This window comes from Saccostrea cucullata, unplaced genomic scaffold, assembly GCF_032062105.1.
Source record: "Saccostrea cucullata isolate Sc308-1 unplaced genomic scaffold, CSIRO_AGI_Scuc_v1 ctg1803, whole genome shotgun sequence".
Classification (NCBI taxonomy): Eukaryota; Metazoa; Mollusca; class Bivalvia; order Ostreida; family Ostreidae; genus Saccostrea; species Saccostrea cuccullata.
In genome coordinates, this window is record NW_026917940.1 from 1,599 (window position 1) to 14,212 (window position 12,614).

Here is a 12,614-nt window from a genome sequence, read left to right on the forward strand (position 1 = left end):
TACCCCCCGCCTCCTATATGGTTATATGTCCATGTTTTGCTGTGGCCGGGAAACCCGTGTCGGTGTGTCGGATCAAAAAGTAACAAATAGGAGGTGTACAATGGCAATGTGTAAAAAAAATTCTGCAAAAGTTTCATTCAATTTCACTCAGTGGCATAAGAGGAGTTGCGGATAAGAGATGGGTACCCCAAAGCATAACAGACAAACGGACGGACAGACATACAGACAGACGGACGGACATAACGATTACAGTATACCCTCCCACTTTTAAAGCAGGGGCTATAATAAGGTATAATGAAGTTATATTACTTCAGATATATTAAAGAAGGAAAAATCTACCATTTCTATGCAATATTATAATTTTATAATAGAAAGTGACCGAACGGCTGCGAAGGAACAGCCAATACCTATATTTACATCTAAAGGTGGATGCAGTGCGACAAAGGGGAATTAAACCCCGGAAATTCTTTCACTAAGTGAATGCCCACCACTAGTCTTTACGAGACCGGTTTTAAATACCTGACGAGAAATAACGATGAAGTGGAATCTGTTGATGCTTTCCCCTATGATTTACATCTGCACCTCTATTGACCAAGATCTGAACAACGCCTTGAAGTCCGTTGGATACAGCCATATGTAAAACAGAGTCTTGTCCTTTTTCATATTCGTTGCATTTTGCCCCATACAAAAACATCATTTCGACTAATTCTTGAATCTTCGTTTCATTCCTGCTCTTCGATAATGATTTAATAATAATTTCCAGTGGCCGTCCGCCGGAGATATCACTGATATTAGGATCTGCCCCAGCTTCCAAAAGGAATTCGATCACTGGCAGTACTTCATCTAGATAAAAATATTTTAAAGACTTTTCTGAGGTGTTTTTGTATATACATGTATCATATCCTATTCCAAGCATATAAATCTCGAAACACTCATTTTTGAATTACCCAGATATACTAGTATCACATAATTCATAAATGCATTCTTTAATCTATTTCAAATGAATCAATTTCGGTATTTCAAATGAAATGCAAGTGGGTCGTAAGAAATTTTAATTTTGATGAAGAAAATAATCTAAATACACGTCAAACAAATTAATCAATCTGATACACAACCTGTTCTTCTTTCTGAATGATTCATTTAACACCATCTATAAACGTTCTTGTACAAATGAAAATATGTCACTTTAAGCATACAATAAAAAGAGGGGGTAATTTTCAAACAAATATATTATTACAACTACTGTTAACTATTTACTTTTCTGTCCATACCTTTTCTTCGCTTGCACGATGATTTCAAACAAAACATTAATCCTGTGTTGCCTTCCAATTCTCGTTTATTCACATCAGAACCAGCTGCCAAAAGTTTCTGAATCATCTCTATTCGCCCTGTGATGTATCCTTTTGAATCATTTAATACATTTTCCTTGCATTAATACCAACTTGTAAAACATTAGAAGAATAGAATGAGGTATATTTAAATATTTCATCACAATAAACATATTACTTATTAGCAAATGAATCTTTTAGGAGCCTTATAAATTGTGAAAACATAGAATTAATTTTAGTACACCGAAAAATGTGATTGTTACTATAATGAATTACCCAGTCTCCTTTCAAACAAAGCAAATCGGGAGCAGAGCAAACACAGACCTCCTGAAACATCAGAGATGGGGTCCGATGTCATAGAGGAGTAAGCTTCCCCTGTCGATCGAACAATTTTGTTCTAAACGCGGCACTAAGGGCCATTGATCACTGAGGGATCATTTTCGTGCCAGCACCTACTGCGACACCGGAACTTGATTTATAGAATCTCATCCAAGGGACCGGTCTCCACGTCCCACAGTGGGATTCTAACCTGCGACGTAATGACCAACTTCTTATTCCGCGGCTCTGGAGAGGACATTCTTACCACAACGTCACATTGCCGTTCGTTATCTTAAACTTTTACAAATAATTTTGAAGAGTTAAATGTCTGATTTACCGCTAGTAAGCTCCAAGTTTAAAACGGCATGAAGAGCAGTCAAACCAGATTTTCCTTCATGCTTTACATCCCCGCCAGCTTTCAATAAATAAGAAGCAACGTCCAGTTTACATCTCAAAAGTGAATTTATCAACGGAGAATTGCATCCTTTGAGGCATATATTTGGACCAGCTTTTTGCATAAGTAAGTCCTGAACATCTTCCACATTCAAATTTGTCTTTTCCTTTATCATTAGGTTTAGAGGAGTGTATCCTTCGTGGTTTAAAACATTAATATCCGTCACACTTTTAAGCAGAAGCTCCAGAATTTCTCCTTTCTTTTTTCTTTTTAATGTAGTTGAACCTAAAATCATACTGAATAGCTTACAAGTCTAAAATGAAATCGATTCTGTTTGTTAAATGTTATTAGTGATGCAAGTTATCATCAGATTCAAATCTATGTAAAAAGTTTCTTATGCCCCTGTAATCGAAAATTCTGGGTAAATATTTTTGCCCTGTCCGTCTATCTGTCTGTTTGTGTGTCCGCCAAAACTTTAACCTTGCCCATTACTTCTGACTAGAAGGGGGTATGGCTTCCATATTTCACGAGTGTATTCCTTGTGATAAGACCTTTCGTTTGGAGACCTTTTGACCTTGGAGTTTGAAACAATTTCACACAAATAAAACCCAAACTTTTACTTTGGCCAAAACTTTGAACGGTTGATGCAAGGACTTTTATCCAAGAACTTTGACCTTTTGACTTGACTTTTTGGAGATTGACAAACTATTAAAAAACTTGAACCCTGGCCAGGGCAAGGTACTGGCTAGGGCTTTCATATTTAACATATGTAATTCTTGTGACAAGACTTTTCATTGGATACTAACAACTTTGACCTTGGAGTTTGACCTGCTTTTATAATTGATTTGCATTTGGGAACTTTAAACTTAACTAGGTTGCGATATGTGGGCGTCACTGTTTCAAAAAAGACATCTTTTTATGTCCCAGTAAACAAAATTTCAGGGTTATATAGTTTTTGTAGTGTCCGTCCGTCTGTCTGTCTGTTTGTCCGCAAAAACTTTTACCTTGCCCATAACTTTTGATATAGTTGAGCTATGACTTTCATATTTCACGTGTATTCCTTGTGACAAGACCTTTCTATGGGTACCATTTGACCTTGGCCTTGGAGTTTTATCAACTTTTACATGAAAATTTTAAACTTTTACTTTGGCCATATCTTTTGAACAGTAGATACCAGGACATTTATACATCAAATATGTAATCTTTGTCAAAAGTCTTTTCATTGGATACCAACAACCTTGACCTTTTGACCTTGACATTGTAGATTTCCGTACTTGTGAAAAAACTTTAACCTTGGCCATAACTTTTGAACGGTAAGGGATAGTGCTTTCATACTACATATAATATTATTAAATGATAAGGAATTTTGGTGCTCTCTGATTGGTCTAGACGCCATTTACTAGTGTGTACCTCAGAGTGAGTTAACCTCAAATGACGTTCTGGGAGGTTTATTCGGGTTTTCCCTCTCGACCAACCATAGATTTGCTTACAGCTTTTTCGACCAATCAGATTGCGTGTTTCAAAGCATGTGTCGGTGTGAATGTAAAACATGTCAGACGCCATTACCAAGGAGATTACGAACTTTTGAAAGTAAATGGTTGAGCATTTATTGTTTATTAATATTGTTTTTAACTTTTTAACTAATATTTGTTTAGCTGTTGAAGTATATCAACACGTAAAAAGTGTAATTACACTTTACATTATGGATGTTTATATTTGAAGGAGACAAGAATGAAAGAGTCAGCAGTGTTGTAAAATTCCTCATCATTTAATAAAACGGTTATTGACTTTTGAATTCGGTCTACTCGTGACTATACAGACCTGGTCAGGTATTGGTTAACCTCGGCCTTCGGCCTCGGTCAACCTATACCTGACCAGGTCTGTATAGTCACGAGTAGACCTCATCAAAAGTCAATAATTGTATAATGTAATCCTTGTGAGAAGACCCTTCATTGGATACCAAAAACTTTGACCATTTGACCTTGACATTTGAGACTGACCTACTTTAAAAAAGCAAACCTTGACATTACTTTTAAAGGGTTAGAGCTAGTGCTTTTATATTTGACATATTTTATCCTTCTGACAAGACCTTTCATTTGATAACAAGAACTTTGACCTTGCAGTTTGACCAACTTAAAAAAAAAATTTTCTTGGCCATAACTCTGAACGGTTAGGGCTAGGCCTTTCATACTCTATATATAAGTATTCTCTGTGGCAATACCTTTCATTTGATACCAAATACATTGACCTTCTGACCCTTGATTTCTGTACTTGTTGAAATTAAAAAACTTGAACATTGGCTTACTTTCAAATTTCACAATTGTTTTCCAATGAGAATACCCTACTTCTGTGCCAATTAATTACATTTGCATTTAAGAAAAGTTAAATCTTTGCTATGTTGCCATACGGGGGCATCAGTGTTTCACAAACACATCTTGTTTGTATATACTAGTAATAAATATATATTTACATGAAAGGAGACATACACAAATGATGCAATACGGTGTTTCCATTTTGGTCTTGAACTGTTGGATCTGCACCAATATCTAGAAGTTGCTTGATGAGACTGTAATTACTAACTGCTAACATCAAGCAAGTAGTTCCTCTTTATTCTGTCTGTCAGGATAGATTCCCTTTTTAAAGAAATTGAAAACAAATTTGAAAAGACCGTGCTTTTTCTCATTGTTTAAAACGAAACAGCCTTTATTTATCCTTACAGTCACTGGTGTGTTCACACTGCTTGCTTGGCTGTTCACTGAGGCTCCTGCTCCTAATAGGAGATTGAAGATTTCTGTGTTAGGGTCCTCTACTTCAAATTTACCTTGAAAGATAGGTTAAATATCTATACAAGACGTTAGGCTAAGAGATATTTTTTCATCGAGTTCAAGATTATTGTATTAAAGTTGATGGAATCTTGCATCGAAAAAGATAAAGGGACGGTTTCAATCTTGCCCTGTGTTTTTCTTAAAAATAAAAGTGATGTAAAATAAGTTAAACTCATGTTTTCTGGATCTTTGGAATTCCATGCATAAATATCATATTTGTTTCTCATTACCTTCTCAATGCTAATTGTGACGTCATAAATTTGTGCATTTTCACGTATTTTCTTTAAAAAAGTTGCAGAAGTCACTATTTCAATGAAATTTTTGTTTCAGTTGATATTGTCCACAGGCATCACCCACAAAGATTTTGAGATATGTGATTTTTCAAAGAACTTTACACAACATATCCAAAACATAAAGTTGGTCAGGGCTGTGGACACTACATGTATATTCTAAAGGAAAAGAACCTTTAAAATGATTTTTTAGATTTTTTTCTCTTTAAAATTGAGGTGGATCAAATTAATGACGTCACATTTTCAGAATTGTATTCCTTCAAGACATATTCTTTCGGATTTATTACAATTATATTCTTGACTAATATTTCAGCCAGTTTCAAAACTTTTTGAAATCATGAAATTTTTAGGGCACAATAAAGCTTAAACCGTACCTTTTTTATTCATCATATAGTTTTAATAATTTTTAATTTTTTTTGTGTACTTGAAACAGCTGCATTTAGTTGTTTTTATTTATTTCTCAACATTTTAAAGGTTGGTTTAAGAATTTATTGCTTACCCTTGATACAACATTCATGTAATGCTGTAAATCCGTTCTTTCCATGGTGATTAACGTTTGCTCCTTGTCGGAGTAACAAATCCACAAGTTCAAATGACGAAAGTCTGACAGCTTTTATCAGAGGTGAAGCGAATCCCTCTTCACATTCGTTGACGGAGGCACCATTTTCAATCAAAATTTGAACAAGATTTACTAAGTTGCTTGCCTTAGAGAATTCTCCGTTCTCATCCAGAAATCTATTTAGCAACGACTGTTTTTCACCAGTACCTACAATATGTATTTTATTGTATACTTATGAACATGTAGGTGTATGTCAAATCATTCATTGCGTTTTACTCAGAGTTGAATACATGTACTAGTACTGTATTTATTTTTGCAGATTTCTCCAGTCCTAGAATTAAAAAGGTAATAAAACATAATTACAGTATTTCTTTGGGAATTAATAAATGAAAGACTTGATAATAAAATTTAAAGAAAATGTTTCATGTTGGTACCTTCAAAAGAATTGAGATAAACTTTCAGATATGCATAACGAGTATACTACATGTATATGATTATATTTAATAATTATGCAAGTCATAAGAACAATTGGACTGTCGGAAGAATACTGTAACACGTTCGTTTAAGAAATAAACAACAATGTGAAAAAGTTCTCTGCGAAATGAACTTTTAGTTGGTCATGAGATCAAAGCCGAAGGGCTTCTCTGCAGGTGTCATAACTGTTATGTCCATTATACCGGAAATCCGGAGTTCATATCATATTGGGTTCATCTTTTAGATATTACGCATGCTTTCCGTTTTGTGTATTGGCCAGTAGCCATGATGTGTTGTAGACTGATGAATAAACCATAGTTCCCGCACCTGTAGCAAGGTTTACTCTTTACAACACTGACCTTGTGTACAGTTTCATGTCCGTGAGCATCCTGAGCGTCAGCCTTTAGTTTGCGGGCTTTGTTCTCAGCGAGTTCCATAGAAATTGCTATGTCCACGGCTCTCTTTAACTCTAATTTGTCCTCAGCTAATAATTTCCGCTGGGTTGCCAGTGATGAAAGACCACACACTAAACGATCACGTAATGCTTGATTCAAAAACTCACCAAAATCACAATGTTCACTAAGCTTTCTAAGTTCAGCAATATACTGACTAACAGTTTCCTGTTTTCCCTGATTTCTCTGGTAAAATCGAAATCGCTCCGCAATCGCTAGTGGTTTTGGTTTCAAGTGTTGCGCTATCAAAGTTTTCAACTCTGCATAGGATTTATCAGATGGCTTTTCCGGGGACGTTAAATTACGAATAAGTCCGTACATCCTCTGACCACATACTGTCAATAATATAGACTTCTTTTTGTCATTATCGTCAATTCCATTGGCAGTTAAAGAATGTTCTAACCTTTCAATGTACTCGTCCCAGTTCATGTCGAACTCGTAGTTCTCTATTTTTCCGTAGACAGCCATAGTACCAGTATTTGCGGTTGTGGTGTTGTAAATCTCGTCGCCAATTGTTATGTTTATCACTCTGTTCATAGGGTTCTTTTAACACACACAACATTAACTGACTATCCGAAGACTAACCACACACCCGATAAGTGCTTTTACAAGAACAGTAAATGTCACACATGTCAGGAAATGGGACATATACAGTGCTCTCCCGTTATAATTCCCCCCGTTATAATGCCACCCCCGCCTACCGCCAAAAAAAAGTCAAGTCCCGATTTCCTCGCTATATAAAACCCCGTTTTACCGCTATCCCCCGCCTATCGCCATCCGCCAACGTATTTCAGGTACAAATCTGTCCATTACCGTTATAATCACCCCGATAATTACCGCCAATTATATCGTCGGGGAGAGAATTTCAGTGAACAGTCTTAAGCAATTATCCGTCATTAGTCTTCCAGGTATCAAAGTTTGGAGTAAATAATAAGTTACATACATAATTATTTGAGTTCAAATCTTTACTCTTCTTTTTGAAGTCAGAATATGGCTGACTCGCCGAAATCAAGGCGGGTTATCTTGAATTTGAAACAAAAACTGGAAATCATAAAATATCACGAAAAAAAATCCAAAGCGTTCGCAGCAAGAAATTTCAATTTATTTTACGGAACTATGGAAAATTGATGTGAAAAGATGGAAAAGGCGTGTTCCTACATACGTAGAGTCCAGACAGGAACTTGAATGTTTCTTACGGCATTTAGAATCAAAAGAATCAACAACTAAATCTGAAATAAACTTTTTACTGGAGTAGCTATTTAAATAAAACCATCAACACAATCAATAATTGATCTGTTTTTCAAACCAGAAGTCTCTGTCGAGACTGTAGCTCTACTGGTTTGTACTTATCAAAAACCATTGCACTATTTTATGTATCTTTGTGTAGTCTACTTGTGTGCCAACCTATTTTGAAATCAAACTAGAACTGTAGAAGGAGTAGCGTTTTTAAGGAATTTCACAGAAAATTTTATTTTTAGTAACCATGGTAATACCGTTAATCGAAATCAGAAACAGATGCACTATTCTATGTATCTTAGTGTAGTCTACTTGTGTGCCAAGTTATATTGAAATCAGACCAGAACTGTAGAAGGAGTAGCGTTTTTAAAGAATTTCACAGAAAATTCTATTTTTAGTAACCATGGCAAAACCGTTCATCAAAATTAAAAACTGATGCACTATTCTATGTATCTTTGTGTAGTCTACTTGTGTGCCAAGTTATATTGAATTCAGACCAAAACTGTAGAAGGAGTAGTGTTTTTAAGGAATTTCACAGAAAATTCTATTTTTAGTAACCATGGCAACACCGTTCAACAAAATCAAAAACCGATGCACTATTCTATGTATCTTAGTGTAGTCTACTTGTGTGCCAAGTTATATTGAAATCACACCAAAACTGTAGAAGGAGTAGCGTTTTAAAGGAATTTCACAGAAAATTCTATTTTTAGTAACCATGGCAACAAAGTTCATCGAAATCAAAAACCGATGCACTATTCTATGTATCTTAGTGTAGTCTACTTGTGTGCCAAGTTATATTGAAATCAGACCAAAACTGTAGAAGGAGTAGTGTTTTTAAAGAATTTCACAGAAAATTCTATTTTTAGTAACCATGCCAACACCGTTCATCAAAATTAGAAACCGATGCACTATTCTATGTTTCTTTGTGTAGTCTACTTGTGTGCCAAGTTATATTGAAATCAGACCAAAACTGTAGAAGGAGTAGCGTTTTTAAGGAATTTCACAGAACATTCTATTTTTAGTAACCATGGCAACACCATTCATCGAAATCAAAAACTGATGCACTATTCTATGTATCTTAGTGTAGTCTACTTGTGTGCCAAGTTATATTGAAATCAGACCAAAACTGTAGAAGGAGTAGCGTTTTTAAGGAATTTCACAGAAAATTCTATTTTTAGTAACCATGGCAACACCGTTCATCGAAATCAAAAACTGATGCACTATTCTATGTATCTTTGTGTAGTCTACTTGTGTGCCAAGTTATATTGAAAACAGACCAAAACTGTAGAAGGAGTAGTGTTTTTAAGGAATTTCACAGAAAATTCTATTTTTAGTAACCATGGCAACACCGTTCATCGAAATCAAAAACCGATGCACTATTCTATGTATCTTAATGTAGTCTACTTGTGTGCCAAGTAATATTGAAATCAGACTAAAAATGTAGGAGGAGTAGCGTTTTGAAAAATTGTTTACAGACAGACGGACAGACAGACAGACAGACAGACAGACGGACGGACGCCGGACGCATTACTATCACATAAGCTCTTCTGGTCTCTGACCAGTAGAGTTAAAAAAGACAAAGAAATAGAAGATTTTAAGGAATTTCACAGAAAATTCTATTTTTAGTAACCATGGCAACACCGTTCATCGAAATCAAAAACCGATGCACTATTCTATGTATCTTAATGTAGTCTACTTGTGTGCCAAGTAATATTGAAATCAGACTAAAAATGTAGGAGGAGTAGCGTTTTCAAAAATTGTTTACAGACAGACGGACAGACAGACGGACAGACAGACAGACAGACAGACAGACAGACGGACGGACGCCGGACGCATTACTATCACATAAGCTCTTCTGGTCTCTGACCAGTAGAGCTAAAAACTGATTTTCTGACAAGCATACGTAAACTTTTATATTCGTTTATTTGATATAAAGGCATTGAAATCTTGAAATACATGTAGTACATGAACATTGATAATAAATTTGTTTTCATTTATTTGTGCACGTCACTTCTCTCCCCCCGATATAACGCCACCCCCGTTATAATGCCAAAATGACCAAGGTACAAATGTTGGCGTTATAACGGTGGATCACTGTACATAAAATGTGCTCGAAAAAGAAATCCGTGCAACATAAGAAACAAAAGAAGAAATCCAAGTTAAATTTTGTGACCGAAAACCAGGACTGTTCAGATGATGACAATGAAAATGAACATTGGCCAGTAGCCATGATGTGTTGTAGACTGATGAATAAACCATAGTCAGTTAATGTTGTGTGTGTTAAAAGAACCCTATGAACAGAGTGATAAACATAACAATAACAGTATTACACTTTGGTTCACGTCAAATCATGGCTGACGGAAAATATTCCCGGAATCTTCCCTTCCGATTCGGGCATTTTGATACGAGACTGGAGATGATTTTTTTTTATGAGATGAAAAACAACATGTAAACTTCCTGTATTGACCAGATTTATTTAAATTTAGGGCGCGCTGATTTTTCTATATACTGTCAAGAGTGGGGAATGATTAGGCCCTGGACTAGATTTTAAAGCACCTGCTCGACTTCGACCGAAACAAACTTGTGTGCCTTGCTGGATGGCTATGTATTTTTTGGTACTAAAATCTTTATAAAGAATGGTTTTACAAGATCTGAAAAGGAAACTTCTCAGAAGTTTCTTTTGAATTAGTTACATCTACTCAAACTTGCGCATTTTTGGTAAGAATATATAGCAGAAATTAATACTGTTGTGACACCAGTAGATTTGATCACGTACCAACTAAAAGTTGAAGGTATATCGAGGCAACTGAAAGTTATAAACCCCATATGTATGTAATTAAGGTAGATTGCTGTGTAATAGAAGTTGACGAGTGAAAAGTCCGAGTCATAACGTTTTATAATAAAGCTTGGTTGTTAAGATTACCATTAACGTCTTTCAAGAACAATATAGAACTAGTGCTAATTGTAACGGGGACCGTTACAGATGTTCCCCAAACGCTCCCCAACTCCCTTTTGGTGCCCTATCCCCTGTAAGAATTATTAAATAAGACAAACTCTACGCATTTGAGACTTTAACAACGTTTACCCAGAAGTGTACCAAGTTCATTCAAATTTTAGCATTGCACGCGTGCGCGTGTGAATGCATGTGCGTAATGACCATATCATATTGTCTACACAATCTATATATTTTAATATACTAAATATTAAAGTATTTAATCCAAAAGTATTAAAAAATACGCTCATTCAAGTGTATTTTTGATTTTACTCATTTCACGTGCACGCACGTGCATACATGAGCATGGTGACCATACCTTCTTGTAGAAGTCCATTACATCTATCTATATTCTAAATCCCACCCAGTTTGGTTGAAAACCAAGGGAGTTATAGCTATTTAAATTTTCAGCCAAACAGATTGCAGCACATGTACACGCACGTGTATGCATGTGCGTGGTGACCATACCCTCTTGTAGAGGTCCATTATATCTATCTATGTTCCAAATCCCATCCTGTTTGGTTGAAAATCAAAGGAGTTATAGCTATTTAAATTTTAAGCCAATCAGATTGCAGCGCACGTGCATGCATGTGTTTTCATGATAATTGCTATATATCCTGTTGTAGGATATCCTACTATATGGCTATGTTCAAAATTTCAAGGGATTTCGTCAAAAAACAAGAAAGATATAGAGACTTTAGTTTCAGCCAATCAGAGCGAAGTGCACGTGCATGCGCGTGAGATCTTGCAATTTTGACCATGTCATATTGTCTATGCTACTAATATATCCTTATATTATGAGTTTCAAAGCATTTCATCAAAAATGTAAAAAGTTACGCCTATATCAATAAAATCGGTCATTTCACATGTTGCACGTGCACGCTTTGCAAGCACGTGCGCGCAAAATGACCTTCGTTCCGCAAATCTACAAACATGCCTACTAACCCTAAAAAGGTTTTACCTAAGTCGGATGTGTAGTTTACAAGATCACTCCCGGACAAATAAGTATAGGAAGAAGAAAAATAATAATAACTAGTGCTAATTGTAACGGGAACCGTTACAGATGTTCCCCAAACGCTCCCCAACTCCCTTTTGATGCCATATTCCCTGTAAGCCTTATTAAATAAGACAACATCTGTGCATTTTTGACTTTAACAACGTTTTCCCAAAAGGATACCAATTATATTCAAATTTTAACATTGCACGCGTGCACTGCCCATGTGAATGCACGTGCATAATGATCATATAATCTTGTCTACACTTTCTATATATTTAAATATACTTTATATTAAAGCATTTAGTCCAAAACTATTAAAACTCACTCATTCAAGTGTATTTTTAATTTCACTCGTTCCAAATGCACGCACGTGCGTGCACGTGCATGATGACCATACCTTCTTGTTAGAGGCTCTTATATCTATCTATGTTCTAAATCCCATCCTGTTTGGTTGAAAGCCAAAAGAATTATAGCCATTTCAAGTTTCAGCCAATTAGATTGCAGCACACGTGCATCCACGTGATTTCAAGAATTTTTTTTCTAAATCACATTGTAGAATATCCTAATGCATGACTATGTTTTAAATTTCAAAGCATTTCATCAAAAATCAAAGGAGATATAGCCATTTAAAGTTTCAGCCAATCAGATTGCAGCACACGTGCATGCGCGTGATTTCTTAAAATTTTTTATATATCATATTGCAGGATGTCCTAATGCATGACTATGTTTTTAATTTCAAAGCATTTCGT

General features: G+C 35.5%; 1 protein-coding gene across 1 annotated transcript in view; it reads right to left on the reverse strand.

The window, feature by feature from the left end:
- Positions 1 to 511: 511 nt before the first annotated feature.
- The window catches only part of LOC134265031 (poly [ADP-ribose] polymerase tankyrase-like), a 39,980-nt gene continuing 27,877 nt past the window's right edge, over positions 512 to 12,614 (reverse strand). Inside the window, exons 10-14 of the mRNA XM_062747310.1 lie at positions 5,655 to 5,921; positions 4,758 to 4,861; positions 1,984 to 2,353; positions 1,272 to 1,400; positions 512 to 843 (exon numbers count right to left, since the gene is read on the reverse strand). Of these exons, the coding sequence (XP_062603294.1) occupies positions 512 to 843; positions 1,272 to 1,400; positions 1,984 to 2,353; positions 4,758 to 4,861; positions 5,655 to 5,921 (1,202 nt within the window). The remainder of the gene's footprint in view (positions 844 to 1,271; positions 1,401 to 1,983; positions 2,354 to 4,757; positions 4,862 to 5,654; positions 5,922 to 12,614) is intronic.